The 25,370-nt window shown below is 41.0% G+C and overlaps 2 protein-coding genes across 3 annotated transcripts; one reads left to right on the top strand and one right to left on the bottom strand.

Annotated features, from left to right (window-relative positions):
• Positions 1-9,981, top strand: fam104a (family with sequence similarity 104 member A). Its single transcript, XM_002935890.5, has 3 exons — positions 1-229; positions 4,464-4,554; positions 8,840-9,981. Exons 1-3 carry the CDS (start codon positions 213-215, stop codon positions 9,059-9,061), a joined length of 330 nt encoding a protein of 109 aa, XP_002935936.1. The 5' UTR covers positions 1-212; the 3' UTR covers positions 9,062-9,981.
• Positions 9,942-25,344, bottom strand: cog1 (component of oligomeric golgi complex 1). Of its 2 annotated transcripts, XM_012967525.3 has the most exons (15): positions 24,916-25,344; positions 23,228-23,460; positions 21,672-21,853; positions 21,214-21,384; positions 20,874-21,030; positions 19,133-19,343; positions 18,198-18,989; positions 17,768-17,914; positions 17,301-17,471; positions 16,822-16,946; positions 16,592-16,700; positions 15,775-15,884; positions 15,172-15,247; positions 13,564-13,608; positions 11,493-11,580 (listed from the first exon to the last, which is right to left on the bottom strand). In XM_012967525.3, exons 1-14 carry the CDS (start codon positions 25,225-25,227, stop codon positions 13,582-13,584), a joined length of 2,823 nt encoding a protein of 940 aa, XP_012822979.2. In that variant the 5' UTR covers positions 25,228-25,344; the 3' UTR covers positions 11,493-11,580; positions 13,564-13,581. The 2 variants fall into 2 exon arrangements, with proteins under 2 accessions (XP_012822978.2, XP_012822979.2); XM_012967524.3 differs by lacking the exon at positions 13,564-13,608 and having other exon boundaries at positions 9,942-11,580.
• Between the last annotated feature and the right edge of the window lie 26 nt (positions 25,345-25,370).

Below are 25,370 nucleotides of genomic sequence, written 5' to 3'. Positions count from 1 at the left end.
TGTGACGTCACGCGCGGCCCATTCGCCACTAGGAACTAGCAGCTACCGTCGAGGCAGCGAACGGGGGCAACGGTGGCAGCCCCCGGGGAAGTTCGCTCTTTCCTGCGCACTTTAGTCATTGTGCCTCATACCTCAGTAACTGTGCCTCATACTCTCACTGGCTGCGCCTCGTTGTTCCGCCGTGCGGCTGCGCTTCCCAGCACAGGGCCCAAATGTTACCAGACAGCAGGTAAGGAGATGCTTCTGCGCAGTCATTTCAGCGTCTTTCTCATTGGTGACACCTGCAGCACTTCATAATATTATATCATTGCTGCTTAGTGATGTCACAATGGGCACTCACATATCATAACACATTCCCTGCTTATAAATGGATCTTAGAATCTTGGAGACCCATAGAACTCCCAGGTGACTTCATATACTCATAGATTTTACAGTAGGGCTACATTATAGAGCTGGGCGGTATGACCGAAAATTGATATCAGGATATTTTTCAAAATTATATAGGTGTCACGGTATTTATTTTTTTTTCCATGCATGATTAGATGTTAACCCCATTTCCTAATAAATTAGAGAATAATTACTGCAGTATTGAAAATCAGAGTCAGGCAAGCGAAGGATCGCCAACAGAAAGTCGTAAGGTAAATCAGGCAGGCTAAGTTTCCCAGGCAAGGCCGCAGACAACATAGCACAGGAGGAGGTGTTTGATAGCTTTAAATACCCCCCACGCATGCGCAGAACCGGCGCCGTCAGCGCGTCGCGGACGTGCACACTTTGACATGTACGTGCGCTTTGCTGCAAGCGCACCGTCCCACGGACAACAGGACGCGGGCGAGACCGGGCCGCACGGGTGAGTACCCTGACACCCCAGTATTGCGGTATCTGAAAAATGAATATAGTTTTTTAAAAAAACGGTATTAAACGGTATATCGCCCAGGCCTAGTTCATTACTCACATATATGTATATAATTGCACTCAGGTTGTACACATTCTGTAGTTATATCTGTGGGGTATCTATTGCTTTTGTGCTTTATAGATATTTTAGCTGACTGACAAGTCCCTGAAGCTGCTACTGCCTCCCCCCATTCTCTTGAATGGCAAACATGTGGCAGTGCTAGTGCTGGATCTTTCTAGTCTGAGGAAGCTCCAGTGAGCATTTTAGTGTGAGAGAGAACCAAAATGACCACATCGTGCGTACATTGCACAGTTTTGTCTCCGCAACCGCATTGTGGGGTATTCCTTTTCATCTGGTGTGCAATTATTAATTAGTTTAGATTGGATGCTCTCTCTATCCAGTTTGGAACTTATTATCTGGTTATGGTCCTATTTATTGACTATTTAAGTAGAAGGTCTAAATAGAAAAAAAGTTGGAAAAAAAAAAAAGGAACAGTAACAACAAAAAAAAATTGACGTTTTTTAAAGTAATTTAAATGTAATGTACTGTTGCCCTGCACTGGTAAAGGTTGTGTGTTAGTTACAGAAACCCTACTATAGTTTATATAAATACCCTGCTGTGTAGCCCCGGGGGCAGCCATTCCTGCACTGGTACAGCTGGGGTGTTTGCTACAGAAACCTTACTATAGTTTATATAAATACCCCGCTGTGTAGCCCCGGGGGCAGTCATTCCTGCACTGGTACAGCTGGGGTGTTTGCTACAGAAACCCTTCTATAGTTTATATAAATACCCTGCTGTGTAGCCCCGGGGGCAGTCATTCCTGCACTGGTACAGCTGGGGTGTTAGTTACAGAAACCCTACTATAGTTTATATAAATACCCCGCTGTGTAGCCCCGGGGGCAGCCATTCCTGCACTGGTACAGCTGGGGTGTTAGTTACAGAAACCCTACTATAGTTTATATAAATACCCCGCTGTGTAGCCATGGGGGCAGCCATTCCTGCACTGGTACAGCTGGGGTGTTTGCTACAGAAACCCTTCTATAGTTTATATAAATACCCCGCTGTGTAGCCCCGGGGGCAGTCATTCCTGCACTGGTACAGCTGGGGTGTTTGCTACAGAAACCCTTCTATAGTTTATATAAATACCCCGCTGTGTAGCCATGGGGGCAGCCATTTCTGCACTGGTACAGCTGGGGTGTTAGTTACAGAAACCCTACTATAGTTTATATAAATACCCCGCTGTGTAGCCATGGGGGCAGCCATTCCTGCACTGGTACAGCTGGGGTGTTTGCTACAGAAACCCTTCTATAGTTTATATAAATACCCCGCTGTGTAGCCATGGGGGCAGCCATTTCTGCACTGGTACAGCTGGGGTGTTAGTTACAGAAACCCTACTATAGTTTATATAAATACCCCGCTGTGTAGCCACGGGGGCAGTCATTCCTGCACTGGTACAGCTGGGGTGTTTGCTACAGAAACCCTTCTATAGTTTATATAAATACCCCGCTGTGTAGCCATGGGGGCAGCCATTCCTGCACTGGTACAGCTGGGGTGTTTGCTACAGAAACCCTTCTATAGTTTATATAAATACCCCGCTGTGTAGCCCCGGGGCAGCCATTCCTGCACTGGTACAGCTGGGGTGTTTGTTACAGAAACCCTACTATAGTTTATATAAATACCCCGCTGTGTAGCCCCAGGGCAGCCATTCCTGCACTGGTACAGATGGGGTGTTTGCTACAGAAACCCTACTATAGTTTTTATAAATACCCCGCTGTGTAGCCCCGGGGCAGCCATTCTTGCACCGGTACAACTGGGGTGTTTGCTACAGAAACCCTACTATAGTTTATATAAATACCCCGCTGTGTAGCCATGGGGGCAGCCATTCCTGCACTGGTACAGCTGGGGTGTTTGTTACAGAAACCCTACTATAGTTTATATAAATACCCCGCTGTGTAGCCCCAGGGCAGCCATTCCTGCACTGGTACAGATGGGGTGTTTGCTACAGAAACCCTACTATAGTTTATATAAATACCCTGCTGTGTAGCCCCGGGGGCAGCCTTTCTTGCACCGGTACAACTGGGGTGTTTGCTACAGAAACCCTACTATAGTTTATATAAATACCCCGCTGTGTAGCCCCGGGGCAGCCATTCCTGCACTGGTACAGATGGGGTGTTTGCTACAGAAACCCTACTATAGTTTATATAAAAACCCCACTGTGTAGCCCCGGGGGCAGTCATTCCTGCACTGGTACAGCTGGGGTGTTTGCTACAGAAACCCTACTATAGTTTATATAAATAAGCTGCTGTGTAGCCATGGGGGCAGCCATTCAAGCTGGAAAAAAAAGGATAGGCACAGGTTACATAGCAGATAACGGATAACTTCTGTAGAATACAATAGTGTTTTATCTGTTATCTGCTATGTGCCTGTGCCTTTTCTCCTTTGAATGGCTGCCCCCATGGTTACAGAGCAGCTTTGTTTATATACATTTTCTGAGACAAACACGCCGTTTGTACCTTTTCAGGGCAGCAGTGCATTATTTTCTAATTACTTTTATACACTTATTTTTTTGGTGTTACTGTTTGTTTAAGGTTCCTGTCTTGTAATGTTTCTATGACTATTAAGCCACAGAAATTGTATAGGCCAGTCAGATAGTGTATTTAAAAACTATAGTGATTCAATTAGATTACCCACCATAATCCAGTATCTGTCCAACTTTCTATATGAACTGGGCAGATTATGTTTGAGTGCTCTATTACATTGCAATGTCATACAATTATGTTAATGAAGAACTTGAGCAGCCTTAATGCTACAAATATCCCTTAGATGGGCCATATCCGGTCATTGAGCTTCCACTTGGTCAGCCAGCTTTGTTGCTGGATCCTGATGCTAAAAATTTGGAGAGCAACACAGACATTGGTCAGCGGATAATTTCAAACTGGGTTTAGCAGAGAAAAGTGAAGGTATAGGAGCAAGACCAACTGCCATTCCCTAAACACAAATGAGCCCCCCCGTCTCTGTACCTTTACAAAGTGTGGCTCTTACACTATACATTTGCTCTGTAGAAGTTGATATTAAAGTTGGTGCAACATAATACATTTTGCCTCCTCAGAGTGCATATATATATATATATATATATATATATATATATATATATATATATATATATATATATATATATATATATATTGATATAATGTGCTCAGTGACACATGGTTATGTGTTTAATAGACATTTTTTAGAGTATGGAAGTCAAAGTAAACCAATACCTAAGCTTATAAATAGTTTATATATTTACCATAGTGGAATGATCAGTTTATAATGGGTCCTGGGTGACCTATCCATAAAGGACCGTATCAACATACCAATGGGATTTTCTAACATGCTGAAGAGATATTGGCCAAATATTGGTGTGGCAAACTGTTGGGAGGGCCCCATACACGGGACAATAAGCTGCCAACTTGGTCTTGAAGTCAGCCTGTCTAGAGGTTGCCTGTGTTTGGGCATCTTTATTATGTACTTAAACCAACATATTGAATTGTTGATTTGTGACTGTGTTTTTGTTTATTGGCAGGAAAAGGCGGCGGAATTCTAATGAAGTCTCTGAACTACCACCCTCCAAAAGGAATACATGGAGCTCTGAATTACAGGAGTGGGAAACAGAGGTGAGTTTAGGAGTGGATAATGATTTTATCAAACGGTTCTAAAGGCATATGGTCCCTTACAGATTCATTTGTGGCTGCAATAATGCATCTCATACAGCTACAATTGGAACACACACTGTCCGTGGCAGTTGTCCAAAATCATGGCTCTTTAGCTGGCTATACACAGAGTGATAAAAGCTGCCAACTTGGCCCCACCACTCTGAGTTGGCAGCTTATCTGTTCATGTATAGGGTCGTGCAGATAGCCTTGGCCAAAAATCAACCAGATATCTATCAAACAGGTTTGAAAGCCCTGTTGGGAATGGGCCGCATCAGAGTGCTTGTGTGGTCCTTGGGCAATAGGTTTCCGCAGTCCCACAGTATTATCCAATCATTGGTCCCTGGGCTACCCCTTTAGATTAGAGGAATGGAGCTTTCATTTGAAGCAGTGTAGGGGGTTTTTCACGGTGAGGGCAGTGAGGTTGGGGAACACCCTTCCTAGTGATGTTGTAATGGCAGATTCTGTTAATGCCTTTAAGAGGGGCCTGGATGAGTTCTTGAACCAGCAGAATATCCAAGGCTATTGTGATACTAATATCTACAGTTAGTATTACTGGTTGTATATATAGTTTATATATGTGAGTGTATAGATTGGTAAGTACAGGTTGTGTGTGCTGGGTTTACTTGGAAGGGTTGAACTTGATGGACTTTTTTCAACCCTATGTAATAATAAGATCTGCCTATCAAACACACAAATTTATTTAGAATGTGCAGCTAATATTTTGGCTGCCTCCACATCCTTTTTCAATGTAATAGTGAGACAAAGTGGATCCACTGATAAACCCCCATTGGTGCGAAAAACCTAATGACGTCACAGTGTAAGTGCAGGAAACACCGAAAGTGTATATAAAGGGAAAAAAATAAAGAATATAACAACATAGTCTCTCACGGTCACCACCCCGCAGTGGAGACTACTTCTACAGAGAGAACTCAAGTGGATGCATAGACTGAACACTGTCTGCCCCTGTGGCAGTGATCCCCAACCCCAGTGGCCTTAAAGCAGGTGCTCATTTTTGGCTTGGAGGCAAGTGTTGATTGCATAAAACTTAATGTAAAGTAAAACAGAGCCTTCTATACGCTGCCATTCCACATAGGGGCTAGCAGATAGCCAATTATAGCTGTTATTTGCACCCCAGGAACATTTTCCATGCTTGTGTTGCTTTCCAACAGTTTTGTCCATTTTAATGTTGCTCACGGGTATAAAAGTTTGGGGATACCTATGGTCTGAATGAACTGGTATCATATTCTTCATTTTTTTTTAAATGACTTTGGAGTGAAACTTTTTACTGCTTACTTGCTACTTTGTGATTATTTAATGCTTGATGTCTGCTGAAGTAAAACTATTGGTCCTTGGTTCGACGTTTATAGTTGCTACTGTTTCCTGTTTATCTAGTTTGTTCTTTTTCCATTCTTGTATGTTTCTTATATGTTCTCCCTTTTCTTGTTAGAACATATTAGGTATATCTATAATGGAGCTCATACCGTACTCTCGTTTATCACTGCTACGTGGACACCTCACTGTAGCCTACGACCTGCCTGTCTATGGTTCTGCTTTTATCCCCCAGTATCGGTAGACTTGGACAACCCTCTAGTATTTACAAACCGCACAACCTTGTCTGTTTAACTCTGCCATTCAAGAGACTTTGACAGTGTCCATTGGAACACAGTACTGACTTATGGGCCTCTTTCAAAGTAAGGGGGTCTCTTGAACGTACTTGTGAACCAGCCATCAGTCTCTTCACTCCCAGACTGGCCAATTACATTACGTATCATGAATCTCCAATGACAGCTTCTGGGTTGTGGAGTATGAGTTACGCGTAAGCATGTATCCTCGCTACCTAACCTGTAGCTTTACACTGGGGTGCCAGACCACATGAAAAACTACTTTTCAAAATATTAATGTACATTAAAACTTACCTATAGGTCATGTTGATCGTTTTTCACTGATAGGGCTGCTTTTGTAAGTAATTGTTACTTGAAGTTCCTAAACCTGTTTTGCCAACCTGACTGTCCCTTCTCAGCCTGTCGGTTATAGCTTCTAATGCTAATGGCCTACTGCCGCACAAATAAAGCAGCCACCTCATAGGGGATCAAAATATCAGATAGATAATGTAAAAGCATCAGGAAGTACTTTTGTGGCAAAATTATAAAGTTCATGAAAATACAATGTTATGATATATTTAAAAAACTTAATTTCACTGTTAAAAACTGTAATTTCAGGTGACAGTATCTCTTTAATGTCCTATATACAGTGGCTTGCAAAAGTATTCGGCCCCCTTGAACTTTTCCACATTTTGTCACATTACAGCCACAAACATGAATCAATTTTATTGGAATTACACGTGAGAAGTGGAACGAAAATCATACATGATTCCAAACATTTTTTACAAATAAATAACTGCAAAGTGGGGTGTGCGTAATTATTCAGCCCCCTTTGGTCTGAGTGCAGTCAGTTGCCCATAGACATTGCCTGATGAGTGCTAATGACTAAATAGAGTGCACCTGTGTGTAATCTAATGTCAGTACAAATACAGCTGCTCTGTGATGGCCTCAGAGGTTGTCTAAGAGAAATTTGGGAGCAACAACACCATGAAGTCCAAAGAACACACCAGACAGGTCAGGGATAAAGTTATTGAGAAATTTAAAGCAGGCTTAGGCTACAAAAAGATTTCCAAAGCCTTGAACATCCCACGGAGCACTGTTCAAGCGATCATTCAGAAATGGAAGGAGTATGGCACAACTGTAAACCTACCAAGACAAGGCCGTCCACCTAAACTCACAGGCCGAACAAGGAGAGCGCTGATCAGAAATGCAGCCAAGAGGCCCATGGTGACTCTGGGGGAGCTGTAGATCTCTGCAGCTCCCCCAGAGTCACCATGGGCCTCTTGGGGGAATCTGTCCATAGGACAACTATTAGTCGTGCACTGAACAAAGTTGGCCTTTATGGAAGAGTGGCAAGAAGAAAGCCATTGTTAACAGAAAACCATAAGAAGTCCCGTTTGCAGTTTGCCACAAGCCATGTGGGGGACACAGCAAACATGTGGAAGAAGGTGCTCTGGTCAGATGAGACCAAAATTGAACTGTTTGGCCAAAATGCAAAATGCTATGTGTGGCGGAAAACTAACACTGCACATCACTCTGAACACACCATCCCCACTGTCAAATATGGTGGTGGCAGCATCATGCTCTGGGGGTGCTTCTCTTCAGCAGGGACAGGGAAGCTGGTCAGAGTTGATGGGAAGATGGATGGAGCCAAATACAGGGCAATCTTGGAAGAAAACCTCTTGGAGTCTGCAAAAGACTTGAGACTGGGGCGGAGGTTCACCTTCCAGCAGGACAACGACCCTAAACATAAAGCCAGGGCAACAATGGAATGGTTTAAAACAAAACATATCCATGTGTTAGAATGGCCCAGTCAAAGTCCAGATCTAAATCCAATCGAGAATCTGTGGCAAGATCCATCTAATCTGACTGAGATGAAGCTGTTTTGCAAAGAAGAATGGGCAAGGATTTCAGTCTGTAGATGTGCAAAGCTAGTAGAGACATACCCTAAAAGACTGGCAGCTGTAATTGCAGCAAAAGGTGGTTCTACAAAGTATTGACTCGGGGCTGAATAATTACGCACACCCCACTTTGCAGTTATTTATTTGTAAAAAATGTTTACAGGGTAACCCTTTTGAAATAAAAAATAACAAAAGTGGTATAAAGGTGATACAAAATGTTTGGAATCATGTATGATTTTCGTTCCACTTCTCACGTGTACACCACTTTGTATTGGTCTTTCACGTAGAATTCCAATAAAATTGATTCATGTCTGTGGCTGTAATGTGACAAAATGTGGAAAAGTTCAAGGGGGCCGAATACTTTTGCAAGCCACTGTATAATGTCTGAATGCAGCGGATTTCTTGACTTGTAAAGCTCTAGCCAGAAGAATGCTAATGCTGAATGGCTAATCAAATTAGCGTTGAGACACGAAAATATGCTGCTGTCCCTAAGGGCTCTGGCACATGGGGAGATTAGTCGCCAGCGACAAATATCCCTGTTCACGGGCGACTAATCTCCCTGATATGCCATCCCACCGGCGAAACTGTAAATCGCTGGTGGGATGGCATACACAGCGCCACAGTCGTGGGCGACTAATCTCCCCGTGTGCCAGAGCCCTAAGAGGGACCTTCTCTGCTTTTCTGATTCTGCCTTTTGATTTTGCTTTGCTTTTCTGATTCTCCCTTTTGATTTTATCGTTCCAGTCTTCAGGAAGTGAAAGCAGCAATAGCAACTTCAGTCTTGACAGGAGCAGCTGCTCTGACCATTTTCAGACCATGGCAGGCTCAGGCCCAGCAACCCCACAGCCTGTGTCCAGCCCAGAACAGTCTGCACTGAATCGGGGGCCTTACGTCCACATCAACCAGATCCTGAAGGAGGCGCACTTTTCAAGCTTACATCAGCGTGGCTGCAATTCTTCCTCCTGACCAGGCACAGAGAGCACTCGCTGAAAAGACACTCTGCACTCTCACCATTATTAAAACCCACAGCATATCTGTGGAACAGCTGCACAGCAGGATTCCTTTCTGTGCTCGGAGGAGGCTGTAACATGAATTTTCTTTCATACATTTTAGATGGGGATTAAAAATCCAAAAACTGTATCAAGTTTTTTTTCTGTCCATTCAGCTAATTATCTTAGGTATTTTATAATTTTGAAAGGAAAAAAAAAAAACTTACTAGCACTTTTTGATGTAAATATTTTTATCATATTTCCAGCTTTTTGGCTGTAGGTGACTGTAACAATCTGGCCATGTCCTCAGATTGATCTTATTTTGCAGAGATTTTGTGTACCAGTCCAATTTCAATCAAGGTTCTGGCTGGCAAGATGATACCCTTTAGCTTTTTTACAGTCTCATTTGCAGCATATTCAGTGTTTTCATATAGGGTTCCAACCATTAAGGTCTGTGGATTTTTACTGCAGCCCCGCTTTGTACAGATATCATTAGAATGAGTGTTCCAGTATATTCAGCTAATGTTCCTTTCTCCTCCCACACATGGCTTACATACAGAAGGATCCCCCCTCCAGTAGTAGTATTTCTGTTTAACATATAAGCTGGTGTATTGGACCGCAGGACACCGCTATATTACTAAGGCTCACGTTCCCTACTAGGTTTTTATGCTTTACTGAAATAATGAATGTTTGGGTTGTGCCAAATATCTGCTCTCTATTTGCTGCAAATTCAAGGATAAGTGACATTAAAGAAAGAGAGTATACGAGAGGGGAATAAGAATTTTGTACAAAGTTCTGGTATGAAACTTATGAACCAAGGTCACTGATCCTCAATATGGATTCAAACACAACAATGATTGATGCACAATAAAATTATTTAATTTGTTGACAATTTCATGTCTGTGTGTAATGCCAATTTGTTTTTCTTAGTGTCCATTAACCAGCCCTGCCTGAATCATGACTGAAAAGGTGCAGAAAGGGCAGCCATTTCTCTCATAACCTTCAGTTTAACATTTAGGATTTTATAGAATAGCCTATTCTTAGCAACCTTTCAGTTGGTCTTCATTTTATATATAGTCTTATTTATAGATTTTGAATTATTTGCCCTTTTCTTCTGAATCCAGAATAATAAAATAAATAGACTACAATTTTATTATTGCTACTTTGTTTTGCTTGTCTTTTTATTTAGACCCTCCTTCTATTCATATTAATGTATTTTTCAAACCAGTCTGTGGTTGCTAGGTTAAACTGGTTCCTAAAAACCAGATAGCTGCTGAACAAAAAGCTAAATTATATAAAATGTGAAAATAAAGTGAAGACCAACTGCAAATTATCTTACTCATTATATCATTGTGAAAATTAATTTAAAGGTATACAACCCCTTTAACAAAAACCCATCTGACAAAGAAGCACGCTAAAGTTTGGATTTTTTTTTTTTAATTGCTGAAAAATGTTGCACAATATGTGCGATGCCAGTTCTCTATGGTGCATTCTGTATGTGGCTAAGAATCACAGGGGCACATTTATTAAAAATCATAATTAGCTTTGATTATGATGAATCGACTCCTTTCTGCTGATTAACAGACAAATCTCAAATTTCTGACTTTGTAAACAGTTGCTGTTGCTTGGTCCCAGGCATTCCATGCAGTCTCCAGCTATTCTAGACGTTGCTAATATTTGAGTTGTAATAAAAAAAAAAAAAAATGAAATGGCCGGTCAGTCTGTTTGTAAAATTATAAATCCAATTTCAGGATCTTAAATAACTTGGCAGAAGTCTGGAAAGTGATTAGCTTGCATTATTATTATTATTATTAAATACAAGCTTAAATGTGCCCCTGAGTTATGCGGCACATTTTGAATAGGAATTAGGAAGTTGTGTTTTTATCTTAAAAGGGTTGTTCACCTTTACATTAAGTTTTAGTATGACAGACATTGATATTCTGCAAAGAAAAATGCAATAGGTTTTCATTGTTGATTGTTTTTCAGTTATTTAGTGTTTTCCTCAGCATCTGGTTGCTAGGGCCATGTTTACCTTAGCAGCCCAGCAGTGCATTGAACGGGAATAAAAAAAAGTAACAATTTTAAGCTCACAGAGCAATAGTTTAAGCTCAATCAGTGACCCCTATTTAAAATCTGGGAGGATGTAGAAGATAAAGGCAAATAATCTAAAAAAAAAATCAAATTTGCTAGGAACAGGATATTCTAAAATATAGTAAAGCATAACTTAAATGTGAACTACCCCTTAAAGTGGTCAGTTTTCTGAATGGAAAGCTGGATCTCCTCTCATGGTTGATAGGGAGAATCATGCTGCACAGTATGTGTAGTGTTATGTTGCAGTCTATAAGAGTTCAGGTATCACTTGGTCATACTGGACAACCAGCCTAGCTTGAATAATGATTGGGAAGGTGCTTCTTCATCTTGAGTTGCCAGTTGTCTGAACAATGAGCCTGGTCTGAAACCTTCCTCCTCTGAAGGTGGGACTTCTGATAAAGTCACCTATAAACAATCAGTAAGTAAAACAGAAACATGAATATGAGTCCTGTGCATTATCTTGCAGTATATTAGTAGAACCAGGGAACAATATATAACAGCTGCACACCAACACACACATTCTCATGTTAAAGGAACAGTAATACCAAAAAATGAAACCGCTTTAAAGTAATAAAAATATAATGCACTGTTGCCCTGAACTGGTAAAACTGGTGTGTTTGCTACAGTAACACTACTATAATTTATATAATAAGCTGCTGTGTAGACACGGGGGCAGCCATTGAAGCTGGGAAAAAGGAGAAAAGGCACAGGTTACATAGCAGATAACAGATAAGTTCTGTAGAATACAATAGTGCTTTATCTGTTATCTGCTATGTGCCTGTGCCTTTTCTCCTTTGAATGGCTGCCCCCATGGCTACACAGCAACTTATTTATATAAATTATAGTAGACTTTCTGAAGTAAACACAAAACTTTTACCCGTGCAGGGCAACAGCACATTATATTTTAGTTACTTTTATGCACTTTCATTTTTTGGTGTTACTGTTCCTTTAACTTGGTATTTCCTATGGTGAAAACTAGCAAAACACCATGCAGAGAGCAGGCAGTATTAACCGTCAGTTGGGCAGTAGAAAGCTCTGCTTAGCTGCTGTAGCAATATCATAATGCATAGCAATAACTTAAAGGGAATGTTTACCTTAGAATTAATTTTTAATATATTGTGGACTGTGATACTCAAAAATAATCTTTTTTTTTAACACTTGCATCATGAAGTGCCTATTAATAGACTGCCCACCAGGTTCAGTCTTTGGGCCCACCGTATCCTGCCTGACTCCAAATGGGGGCACTCAGCTCTGTACTATTATATACACTATATGGCCACTGTGATTAAAATAACATGCCCACAGCAATGTCGGCTCCCTTTGAAAACTACTGATTTATAGGTGATCAGAGTGGAAACAGATCCCCTGAAGTGAAACAATGGCATTTTACAATATGGCAATCTGATGGGAAAAGTTTGGCAGATGGCAGGACAATACTACCTGGCTGAATATATAAAGCTAATGTTTAAGTTTGGTGGAGAAGGAATAATGGTGTTGCGCTGTTCTTCATGTTTTGGGTCCCCTGAAAGGAAACCTTAGGGCTACAAAGTACGATTAAATTCTTGACAATTCTGTGGCAACAGCTTGGGGAAGAACTTGCCTGGCCTGCACAGAATCCTGACCTCGACCCAACTGAACACCGACGGGATGAATAGGAACATCAATGCTTGATTCCCTAACCTCACTAATGTTCTTGTGGCTAAATGGAAATAAATCACAACAATGTTCCTACATATAGAAGAAAGCCTTCTCAGATAAGTAGAGGAAGCAAAGAGATGACCAACTTGCATATTAATATACTTGGGTTTGGGGATGAGATGTTAGACTTATATTGGTGTATAGTGTATACAGAATTTCTGTCTCACAGAACTAAGTTATCTGTTATAAAAAGATATGCTACATAGGCACATGCCCTTCTGTTGCTGATTATTGTATAAAGAAAAGTGTTTTTGGAGGATTTTGCCTAACCATCAATGATTTCTTTCCACCATTACACCCACCACATAGCTGCTTCCTTACTGATGGCAGTAATACAAATGCAACAAATGGGGTATATGGTTACTTGTAGTCGAATTAGCTCCTTTCCAGGCAAAATAACTACTATTTGGCTTTTGGTTTTGATTATTCTTTTTGTACTGTATATTTGGAAGCCAGATTTAGGGCTCTGGCACATTTTTACACTTTGGGGCAGGTATAGGCATTTTGACCAGACACATAGCTGTAATGAAAAAGCCACACAGTCCATGAACATTTTTTTCCTTTAAAAAAATAAACAACCACAGCAGACCTATTTTTGTTGAGAAACGGTTAGCAGTAAGGTTTCAGATAAATAGCACTGCAAGGCACAACACTATGTAGCTTTGAACACACATATCACACGTTAAATACCCCACTGAGGGACTTGTTCTACAGCAGGTCAGCGCTGGGTGGGAGCTGAAAGTAAATTTGAGATTATGCCTGAATCATTGACTGTTATGCCAAAACTTTCAAATAATATTTTTAAACAAAACGTGTATTTCATGCACATGAAGCAATTTTTGAGTGTGTAAGGCAATTGCCAGGAAAACGTATTGGACAAATTTGCTTCTAATACTGACATATGAGGGCTACAGCCAAAGCTGAAGTTTATAAAAACACAAGACTGTGTGTGGAGCTGTACTTGTTGCAAACACACATGCCAGACTTGGCTTATTTGCGCACTCGAACCATTTCAGGATTAGTATGTTTTCCAGGATAATGGGCTGCAACCCAGCTATAAAAGCTACATAGAGCTAAAGATATACAGGTATAGGATCTGTTACCTGGAAACGTGTGATCCAGAAAGCTCTGAATTATGGGAAGTCTATCTCCCATAGTCTCCAATTTAATCAAATAATTATTCTTAAAGAATATTTCTCTTTTCTCTATAATAATAAAACAGTACTTTGTACTTGATCCCAATAAAGATATAATAAAACAATCCTATTGGGTTTATTTCATGTTTGAATGTTTTTTGAGCAGCCTTGATCAGATTTTGTGGGTCAGATTTTAATTAGACCCACAAAATCTAGCTATGCAATAGCACCAAACAGCACTATATTTTATAGGATTCTACAAGATCTGATCCTGACAGCTACAATGCAAGTCGGATGGAGTGTTTTGTTCCAGTTTATTTCAATGAAAGAAAAAAAATCTTTCAGACACCATCAGATTTTATCGTCAGATGCAGCATTCCCTTCCAACAGGTGTGTAGCATCAGATGGCAAAATCTCCTGTGAATTTTACTCAGATTTTTATTGTTATCAGTACAGGTATGGGATCCCTTATCCAGAAACCAGTTATCCAGAAGGTTCCGAATTACGGAAAGGCCATCTCCCATAGACTCCATTATAAGCAAATAATTCTAATTTTTAAAAATGATTTCCTTTTTCTCTGTAATAATAAAACAATACCTTGTACTTGATCCCAACTAAGATATAATTACCCCTTATTGGGGGCAGAACAGCCCTATTGGGTTTATTCAATATTTAAATGATTTTTAGCAGACTTAAGTTATGGAGATCCAAATTACGGAAAGATCCCTTATCCAGAAAACACAGGTCCCGAGTATTCTGGATAATAGGTCCCATACCTGTACCGTTATTTTTTGACCCATGCAACTACACCAGACTGTCGATCCAACTCAGAATACAAATCTGCTGTGTAGTTTAGCTCTAAAAAAACATACACAGTATGTATAATATTTGTTCAGCTTCCTGGTTCTTCAAAGAAATCATGGAAAAACTCCTCATTATTGTTAAACCTGAGGCACAGGCTGCAGCAGGAAGTAGGGAGTTTTTTGTCTATTGAAAACCTCAGCAAACAATCTATTACTGCTTTTTAATTAAAAAAGATCGAAAATACAGGATTCCTTCATTAGGCAAGCCCACTGCACAAATCTGTCCTCCCAAACGCCAACATTGCTTATACAGCTCTCATGCTATGAATTATGTAGCAGCACACAGACAGTCCACCCACCTGAATCTTGGCATCTTCCTCTGCCCTACCCTTTGTTTTTCGCGAACTCGACATACTGAGCGGGAGCAGACCAAACCTTTAAAACAAATGTAAGAGGATTATTTTAGGACGAATCTGAGCAGCCATAGCAAATAAGGAAAGACCCAATATCTTTCTGCAATTATGGTTATTCACTTATTTTAGGGCGAATCTGAGCAGCCATAGCAAATAAGGAAAGGCACAATATCTTTCTGCAGTTATGGTTTTTCACTCCTGCACTAGTGCAATTGTTCCTACTAGGACACTGTTAGGGACCTGTAGGAGGTCATGAGTTGCATTTTACCATTTTTGACTTGAACCTCCAGGTCAAAGATGGTAAAATGAAACTCATGACCCCCTACTGGAACAGAGTAAAAAAAAAAAAGGTTCCTTGTTACTTATGGGACAGCCCATACAACTGTCCATGGGATTTCCCCCCTAGGGTTATGATATAGCAATGGTACAAGAAAGGCACAGTCAAGGAATTCCAGTGCTGCTGTCACTTTACCAGATCTCTATGTCCAGTTCGCTTGAAATGCTGCAGAAGAATAAATGTAACAATGCTTTACTGGTTAAATGCCATACCGTATCTGGCTGGACGCTAATGGCAGGACATTGTGCGTTTCCTGCAGGCCTACTGTGGAACTCCTGGTGATAAACTGGTTTTCTGCTCCTGTTAGTAACCCAAACAAAACCTGCAAATTAAAAATAATTTCTTAAGTAATTTATAATAAAAACAACAGGAAGCAACTGAGCCTCTTTGGAAAACGCCAGACTCAAAAGAGAAATTGCCTTGTATGCAACACAGATTAGGGCACTGTTTACATGTTGTTCAGAATTTGTATAATGTTGTGGGGGTTGCACATGGATACATAGATTTTTTTTATGAAGCCCAGGGTATATGCAGCTTTTTAAAAGAGAAGACCTGTTCCTCTGAAGATGCCCCCAAAAGCTCTCCATCTTTTCTGCTGATTTACAGAGAATATATTCTGTGCTGCTGTCAGTTACCTGAGCTTAGGGACAGAATGTATATTTGCGAGTGTCACAATACAAGGCTAATAAGGAATTCATTCAATCTTACATGGCAGCTCAGAAACCAGTGCATTCTTTATTAAAATATAGGGATCAGGCCAGCAGCATCAGCCTCTGTTACAGACAAACCTCATTTTCTGATTGATAATTTCTGACGTTAGCTGCTAAACAGCTGCCCAGAGCACACACGCATGTAGTGTCAGTAACATTTAAAAGATGGGCAAACTCCTGTGGACAACTTTGAAGGCATGGATCATTACTGTTGTAGTATAAAGGACACAGAAATTCTAGTAATATGCTTTAGTTCTCTTTTATGACTATGAGGCTGTATTCCATTTGTCTGCTCTTATATATCGGATATCAGACTCACTGAGGTTCTCTGTGCATATCGATTCAAGTTTGCATTCAAGTGCGGTGTAAATACATCCAGGTCAAAAGGGTCAATACAGGTTTCTAGCTGGTCAGCCACTTTCTGAATTCTGAAATATCACATATTGAAAAAAGTTTATGAAATAAAGAAGAAAACATTTATCTTCCCTTTGTATTTCCTGCTTAAAATGTACCCTTCAATATGGTCTATTGCTCGTATAAGTCACACACCTGGACTCCTGCTTGCTCTTACTGCTTTTCAAATCCTCGCTGCGCGAGCTGAGAATGAGGTTCATGTAGCGCAAGTCAAACAGGAGCTGTAATGCCCGTGCCTGTGTAAGGGAAGATGCTTGTTTCTGCCCCAAAGGAAAAACAGCAAAAGTAAAATAGGTTGAAAATCCACTTAACCTTGGTTTACAAACAGTTATTTGATGATCAGAACTGAATGGTTTATATTCTTAATTCTATTAAAGGGAAAGTTGGAATAAAAAAAGCAGATCATTCCATCCCACTGCTCCTTCTAATCAATGACATTTACTGAGTTGCTTAGGCTCCTTTAATCTACTAAATTTAAGGTGAATTCCCCCTAAAGTGATGATGATCTAAAGCAAAAAGTACATGGCCATACAGGCTTGGATGGTTAGGTAGAGATCTTCAACACTATACAACCTAAAATCTGCATTCATGGCTAACTAATAGTGCATACTCACAGATTTCATCTTGTCTAGGCTCTTGTGACATAGACTTTCATAAGCACCAACCACTTCTTCCAGGCAATGTCGTAGTAATTCCTGCAAAGTCACTCTTGGCAAGGCATGTCCCCCCACATTGTTCACTGCTTGACACAGGCTGAAAAGCAGCATCTGTACATACCAGGAGCACTACAGGAATAAAAAAGCTAATAAGTTACACAAGGTTATCACTGGAAAAGTGCAAGGCGTTTTGGCCAAAACATAATTTTTTTTTACTTAAATAAGAAATATGATGTCCATAGCAGAAACTGATATGTGGAAATCAGTGCTACTGCTCAAATATTATCCAGCTAGCAGAGACGTTACCCATTTATGTGAATATAAAAAGTTCTGAAGGGCATTGCCTTGGTTTCCCCGAAAGGATTCCGTGTGCCATTGACCTAAAGGAGTTGACCAATATTTGATTCAAAGAAGAAACTGCACACCTGTCCAGGCAACCGGATCTTTGAGGTCACACTGCTCCCCGCCTCAGTCTCCTCCTGGATTTCTATCTCATCCCAGTGGGTAGCGGTAGCCAATGCTGATCCAGCTGTGTTAATTAGCAAGGTGTGTGTAAATGAAGTCACTAGGTGCTGTTAAATACAGGAAGAGAGAGAGAGTTACAAAGAGAATGTACACTTTCTTTCTTTCAAAATATTGCAAAAAAACTAGAAAAAAAAGAAATTTGTTGTACATACAGATATTCAGCAGATTAGATTGAGTCAAACATTGGCTCAGCTGTCTGTACAGTTCCACAACCCTGCTGCAGAAGGTCAATAATAGCGAGGCCTATAAAACTGCAATGTACTGCAGATTTTTCCACTTATCAGAGTGGCCCAAGAGATGATGGCTGTTCGTTTGGAACTGGAAACATACCTTAACCACAAAAGAGCTCCAAATGCTGTATGCTTCTAAAGACTGTTTCTTCAGCTTATCCTTTAAATCCTGCCACTTGCAGGATACAGCATGTGAATCCACCTTCTTTCCTTTTCCCGTCTTTTTGGTTGACCTGGGTTCACGGAAACTCTGTTCTGTGCTAACTGATTTGCCCAGAATGCACTGCTTTAAATGAGGACACAGTTCGCAAAGTGACTGACAAAGTCTGGCAAGGAAGAGAACTGCAGTCAATTTAGGGCTAAACAGAGCAACGCCATGGTCAACAAGACCCTCGTGCTTCACTGATTGAAGGGTGGTGTTTACAGAGTCCTGGATTTGTTGCATGCAGGAGAGGCAGTGATGACTGAGCATTTCCTGCACTGTGCTGGCATCACCATATCTGTCAAAGGCAGAAATCTTAGCTGCTGTTGTCACAAACTCGTTGTGCTTCTCTGTCACTGGTGACTCCCCAGGAAGGTAAGAGCAAAGATCCTCCAGTTTCACCTTGAGCTGGGAATCCAGAGTTGCACACAGGCTTTGGATGCAAGGGGTGACTGCTTGTGCTTTTAGCGACAAACCACTTCGGCATTGTAAACCACGACTTCCGACATTCACCCAGGCTGCATCCGGTGGCAGGTCGCTTGGACCCTCAGACCACAGGAAGGAGCAGATATTACTCTCATGCTGAAGATGTTTGAGTGTTTCAGGATTTCCTTCAAGCTCCTGCAGTGAAGACATGAGCAACTGCACCAAATTTCTGGATATGGATTCAAAGCCTTCCTTAGTAAGTGCCTGAAAAAAATAAACACAATAGCCTTTAGTCTAGAATAAAGCCGCAAAGGGAATGTCTTTCACATGAAGCACTATGTGCTGTTGAACCTGAATTTCAGCACTCTGCTCAGGGGGGATGCAGAATGCTTTGCTGTGGCACCTACCTGCAGCCTTTCTAGAAACAGCTGCTGTAAAATATCCTCCCAGAAGCGGAAAGGTCGATCCAATAGCCTATGGCACACCTTGTCCCAGTTCTGGCTCATAGATTCGCTGGTCAGTAATTCCCACACAGCATCTCTGATGCCAGCGAGTCCCTTCAGGCTCTTGACATATACAAGTAGAGCAGAGATACCAACTTTTATATCTTCATTGCACCTACAGGAGACATCAGGCATTCAGTCTCAGCATCATTGTACTGTTGTTACGGGGGGAAATTGTAGCTTAACAGAGGTCAAATGTAAAGTAGCACCCCACCACCCATTTTTACACATTTCAGTAAGTGTTTTTTGTCACGGTTAAATTTAATATAAAAAACCATGGGGAAATTAGAAAGATCTAAATGCGTGAAATGTAATATGGCAGAAGCAGGGTTCCTCCACTTGATTTGGGACTGCCCCAAGGTACTAACATACTGGACAGAAGTCACTCACTATATAGAGGAACACCTGTCCCTCCCTGGCATCAGGTCCCCCGAAGTATGCTTGTTAGGAATAATTGACGAATTAATACCTCTTCAAAAATCAAGAACATTACTATGCTCCCTTGTGTTCTACGCAAAGAAGGTAGTAATAATGAAGTGGATGAGCCCCATTCCTCCCACAATTCAACAATGGATAGAACTAATAAATGGGACACTTCCACTGATCAGACTGACATACAATGCCCGGGGTGTACCTGAGAAATTTGAGAAAATATGGGAACCCTGGCTAGATGCCAACCCCAGTATATCGCTACCAGATGATTAATACGCACATAACCCCTGGTGTACCTTGACAAGTTGATACCACATGGAGTTCTAACTGTCACCAAGTATATAATGTAAATGATATATTAGTGACAAAGATGATGTAAGTGCCAAGTATTTTATTTTACTTTATCTGTTTTTCCTTTGTTTATTTTTGTTTGTTTAAAAATGCAAAATAAAAACCTTTAAAAAAAAAAAAATTTAATATAAAAAAAAATATATATACTATACTGACAAGTACACTAGATAACAAGACCATATGTAATTTTATCAGCCCCCTGCAGGAGAGTTATTAAACAAAATCTGATCACCGACTTTAAAGCGTAACAGGAACGCACTCCTTCATAAATCTCCCCCTTTTTTTTTGTACCTACTAATATCAAGTTTAATAGCTGCTATTAATATTATTAAATATAACTTTTCTGAAAAAAGGTACCGACCCTAATACGAAGAACATAGCGTTAAGCATCATTTAAATTGTCTAGTAACCGCAGGCCATCACCCCTACCCACAGAGCAATGCACAGCAGACAGCTTATCTAGTTTCAGCATTGCAAGGGGCATCAGCATATTTACTCCTTAAGCATAATAATGTCCCAATGTACTAAACAAAATTCATACAGACTTAGTTTGCTAAAACAGTAGTGAATCTGAGTGGGCTGCACAGCCAAAACCAGTAATGGCTGAATGGACACAAATCCAACCAACAATTATCCAAAATCTAGCGGAAAGCCTTGCCAAAAGATTAAAGACTTTTAAAGAAACATAGGGAGGACCAACTTCATATTAATACTCTTTATAATGAAATGTTAGATATACAGGTCCCTGGACAAATTTGACTTTATAGTAGAAGTACAAAATAAACTGTAATTCAGTTAATAATAATTATTTAAGTACTTCACTTTTTAATTCAAATGTCTTACGAGACATTAAATGCCTTACATGCTAATCCACTGCTGCAGAGTTTCACAAAGATATTCTTGACTTATAGGGTGGGCAAGTGTTCTTCGCTCAGGCTGAAAATTTACAACAGAGGGTGGAAGGTGCTTGAACCAGCTGACAGATTTCATTTCTTCCTTTAAAACGTTAATGCCTTTTCCTGAGGAGAAAAGATTTGTCCACATCAGCGTTTTTTTGTTTTTATCTTTTAGAGATTAATTGTCCTGTTCATACTTCAAAAATGGTAGTGTTCAATGTCATACATGCAAGGGTGTCTATTAACAGAGACTTTATTGTTTTATACCTGCAACCCAACTTCCAGATGATAGTTATTAGAGCTCACCTCCTCCTTGCTGACCGGTGACAGTATCAAGCATAGTAAACAGGAGCCCACAGGTTAGAGAGGGATCAGGCTTCATCTCCTCAGACTGTGTGTAGAACAGAGCGTGGGCTTGATAGAGAGTGTTGGCTAAAAGTTCTACCAGTGAACACACCTGTGCCTTTATACCTAAACCTAAAAATTACAAAAAAAAAGTGAAAGTGAAATCTGCACTCTAGAGTAAAATGTACTACTCACAGATATAATCATTGCTATCATATGGTTCAGAATAGGTAGCTGATAATTAAAAGTCCTGCAATTTCTATTGGTCAAACAATAAAAAGATTATATGGTGCATGGCAACCTATTACAGTAGTTTTATACCAACCGATATAGGTCTGTGCTTCAATAACAGATTGACACATTAGCTATCCCATAATCCATGTGCAGCAACACTTTAATGAAACATTCTTAGTATTTACCATGGTGAGGCTGGTTTAGCAACTGCTGGATTCCAGCTTTCCTGGCCAATAAATAGTCAGTAAGAGCTTGCCGCGGAGTGCTGCCCTCCAGAAGGATGATTGAACAAAGGGCCCCAGCAACTGCTTGATCCGAGGCAGATGGACACTTTAAAAGTGACTTGCTCTCCTGGAGTATGGTAGTTCTGTCATGGAAAAAAATGCCACCATTTACAGTGAATTCTGTGGAACACAGCTCATCTAGAATCCTTATTATTTCTATTATATAGCCTGGAGACTATGATAAGGTCTTAAGTATGCCATATGTGGCTAAATTGTTTGGCCAGGTTGGTCATTTTATTCCACATTGGCCCTAGAACTGCCCAGATGTGGTGTGTATACATAGAATGAAAATGATCATTCTAACCCTGCAATAATATTGTCTGAGGATCCTAATTGGCAGGTTTGAGCTCCTAGCATGATCTTGCACATCTTTAGCCTGCATGCTTAACACCCTGCCTCCCTGACCTTGAGAGATTATCCCTAAATCCATTAGGCAAGCAGGCCAAATAAATATTTCTCTGGGATATTTAGAATTATATGATATATGATTATATAATTTTATATACACAACAAGATGGGATACACATAAAATAAGAGCTGAATTACATTTATATTAAGGGGCACATTTACACCAGGACTCAATTTTCCAATATTTTTTTTTTTTTTTTAAATAAGTGCCATAATTTGTAATTTATTCATGTTTAGTTAACTTTTTTTTAGCAAAAAAAAAATTTGGCAGGTTTGATCTGTCGAGTACCATTGAGTCCTATGAAGGCTTAGAACAGCCTGTCTTTGAATCATTTTCAAGGGTAAGTTTACCTCATTGTTTTCTACTTCACCCAGTTTCATGGAGAGCTTAATCCCATCATTGTTTTCTATTCCACACATTTCAAGGGGAAAAAATTAATCCCATCACTGTTTTCTATTTCACATGTTTTCAAGGGGAAGTTAATCCCATCACTGTTTTCTACTTCACCCATTTTCGAGTTAAACTTAAACACATTAATGTTTTCAAGAACGAGCGCCATTGCTCCTAAAATGGCTGCTAAGGATTCACAGAAATGAATGACCGTTTAAACTCGAATTTTTCTAGTTTCAACAATACTTTCAGTTTCAAAAATTCATCATTTTCAAACATAAATGGAAGATTTATTGGGGATGCAATGAATTTTTTGGGATTCACGCAACTCTTTCAATCTTTCAGCCAACTCCTGAACCAAGTCCAAAACTTTTCAGCAAATTTCAGGCCTGTGCATGCACTGAGTCTAATGTGGATTAGTACATTGAAGTTAACAGTAGCCCTGAAAGGTGGTCACAAGCACTTTTCACACATAAAAAGCACTGTGTGCAATTGGCCCTAAAAGTGCCCACACAAAACTGAATGCTATGTACTACTGGGTTGTGCAGAAGAATAAAAAGATACCAGCAAGCACATTTTACATGTTAAGAAATATACATAATAGAAAATATTTCTAAAAACTATAAATCCTGAAAACAGGTAGAGTGGTATCACTCACCGGAAGGTGCCAGCAGCCGCCACCTGCCGAACAAGTATGGGGAATCGAGCAAGAACTGGGCTGTAGCGGGAGGGGGAAGAATCAAGGTGCAGGAGGGAGTGTAGGTGACAGCAGAGTAAATAAAGCTGCGTAGCATGCAGGTACTGAGAGGCTTCCATTGCACTCCAAATCTTCTCTGGAACTTCCAGCAGGAGCTTGATCTGGGCAGCAGTGCAGTAAAATTTCTCCTGGCACTAAAACGAGAGAGGTCTGCTCAGCAAAAGGTGTCAAAACTACATCAGTGGAAAATGGTTTACCCCATTGAAAGTACGGTTTAATAGAGCTTACTCTTGTTGGGGGAAACAATACCATTTTGCACAAAAATGCTCCTAATGGGCACAATGCCACCAGCAACAGGAGGGAGTTCCCAATGAGGGCGGCCATGTTGTGACACTAACATATACATGATACTTAATATTTACCAGGATAGAGAGAGTAAGTGCTAAACTCAATTTTGTAGGACGGGGTTGGAATTAACAAAACACATCCAACAAGTTCAATGTAGTTGTGTGGGTCAAAATATAATAGGACAGATACAAAAATCTGTGTAAATTATGTGTAAACTACATGACTGCCATCCAACATGACCTTCCTGTACAAAGGGAACACTGCATGCATTTTAATTCGGAAAGACAAAATCTGATGGTGTCTGACAGACTTTTTCCTTCTCATTGTAATACATTGACTATTGGATGTAGATGCAGAAACAAAACACACAACCAGACTTTATCTGAACCGACTTTACATTTCAGCTGTTAGAGATCAGGTTTTGTAGGATCCTACAAAGTCTCATGCTGTTGTGTGTTGTTGTATTTAAAATCTGATCAAAACCTCCCTTGGAGTCTAGCCCTGAGAATTGAGCAGCTGCCTCTATATGAAATTAAACACACAACCAACAGTACTCACTGCCCTACACTTAGCCTGCTGAGTGTCATCTCATTCTCTCTGCCCTGCACCATGAGCTGTAAATAAAGCTTTGCCTCTATCGACTCTATGTTGTACTCATAGCAATTTCTCTTTCCCCGCACTCTATCCAGTAGCCACTCTCTATGCTGCATTCTCTTGTGCCTGTGCCATATACATCTCCTTGCCCCACCTATCTGCTATGGTCTCTGTCATCTTAATCTCCCTGATCTGAGCCCTGTGTCTAGTTCCATTCATACTGTATGAAGAGACACTAAGTTTTCCCTGCTTTCCACTTCTGTATCCCCTGTCCTCTCATTCCTTCCTGCACTCCATGCTGTGACCTTCTCTCTTCTCTGCACATTTATCTGTATTTAATGCACTTTTCTCCCTGCGCTCTCATCTATATGCTGTGCCCTCTGGTTCTTCCTTCCCTGCTCTGCTCTGTGTGCAGCCTCTCATGTGATCTCTCCTCTCTGCACTTTTCCCTGTACTTAGCGCCATATTCTCTCTGCCCTGCGCTGTGACAGGTTATTCTCCTGTGGGATCTCCCTCCGGTACCCAGTGCCCCGTCCCTCCCCTTATGCCCATCTCACCCCCGTGTCTGCCCCGCATTAAGCTCTCTAACTGTGCCATTTCCCTCGCACTATCCTTCAGTCTGACCTACACCCAGTGCCATTGCCCCCTGCCTGCCCTGCAGTCTCCCCGGTGCCCACTGACATTTCCTGTACCTTTCCCCACCTTACCTGGGAGGCTGCCCGGTCCCGCTGCGTTCCTGCCGCCCCCGTACTCTGCTTACACTTCAGGCTCCCACAGTATTTCTCCATGTCCCGCACCGCCCCGACCACCAAGCCCGAACTGCGCCTCATTTCCCCGATAGTGTCCGCCGCCTCGATCAGGTCCCGGTAGCGCTCCCCGACCATCTGCCGCAGCTCCTCTTTCTTCTGTTCGATCTCCGCCCGCACTCTCCTCTCCAACACCCGAATCTCTTCTGCACTGTGCGCCTCGAACAAAGCGCTCGGGTCTTTTATTTCACTTAACTTCATAGTTGCAGCCATGGCAATTGCCACCGCATCCAGGAAGTGGTTGGAAGTTTGTCGGGTGTTCTCTGACGTTCGTTGTCACGTGATCAGGAAGTGTCAAAGGGACCGAGGGGTGGAGACCACGCCCTGGGACTGGCAGAGGAGTAAAGGATACGCCC

The sequence above is a fragment of the Xenopus tropicalis genome, chromosome 10, assembly GCF_000004195.4.
Source record: "Xenopus tropicalis strain Nigerian chromosome 10, UCB_Xtro_10.0, whole genome shotgun sequence".
Taxonomy (NCBI): domain Eukaryota; kingdom Metazoa; phylum Chordata; class Amphibia; order Anura; family Pipidae; genus Xenopus; species Xenopus tropicalis.
This window is presented reverse-complemented; position numbering and strand designations above follow the sequence as displayed.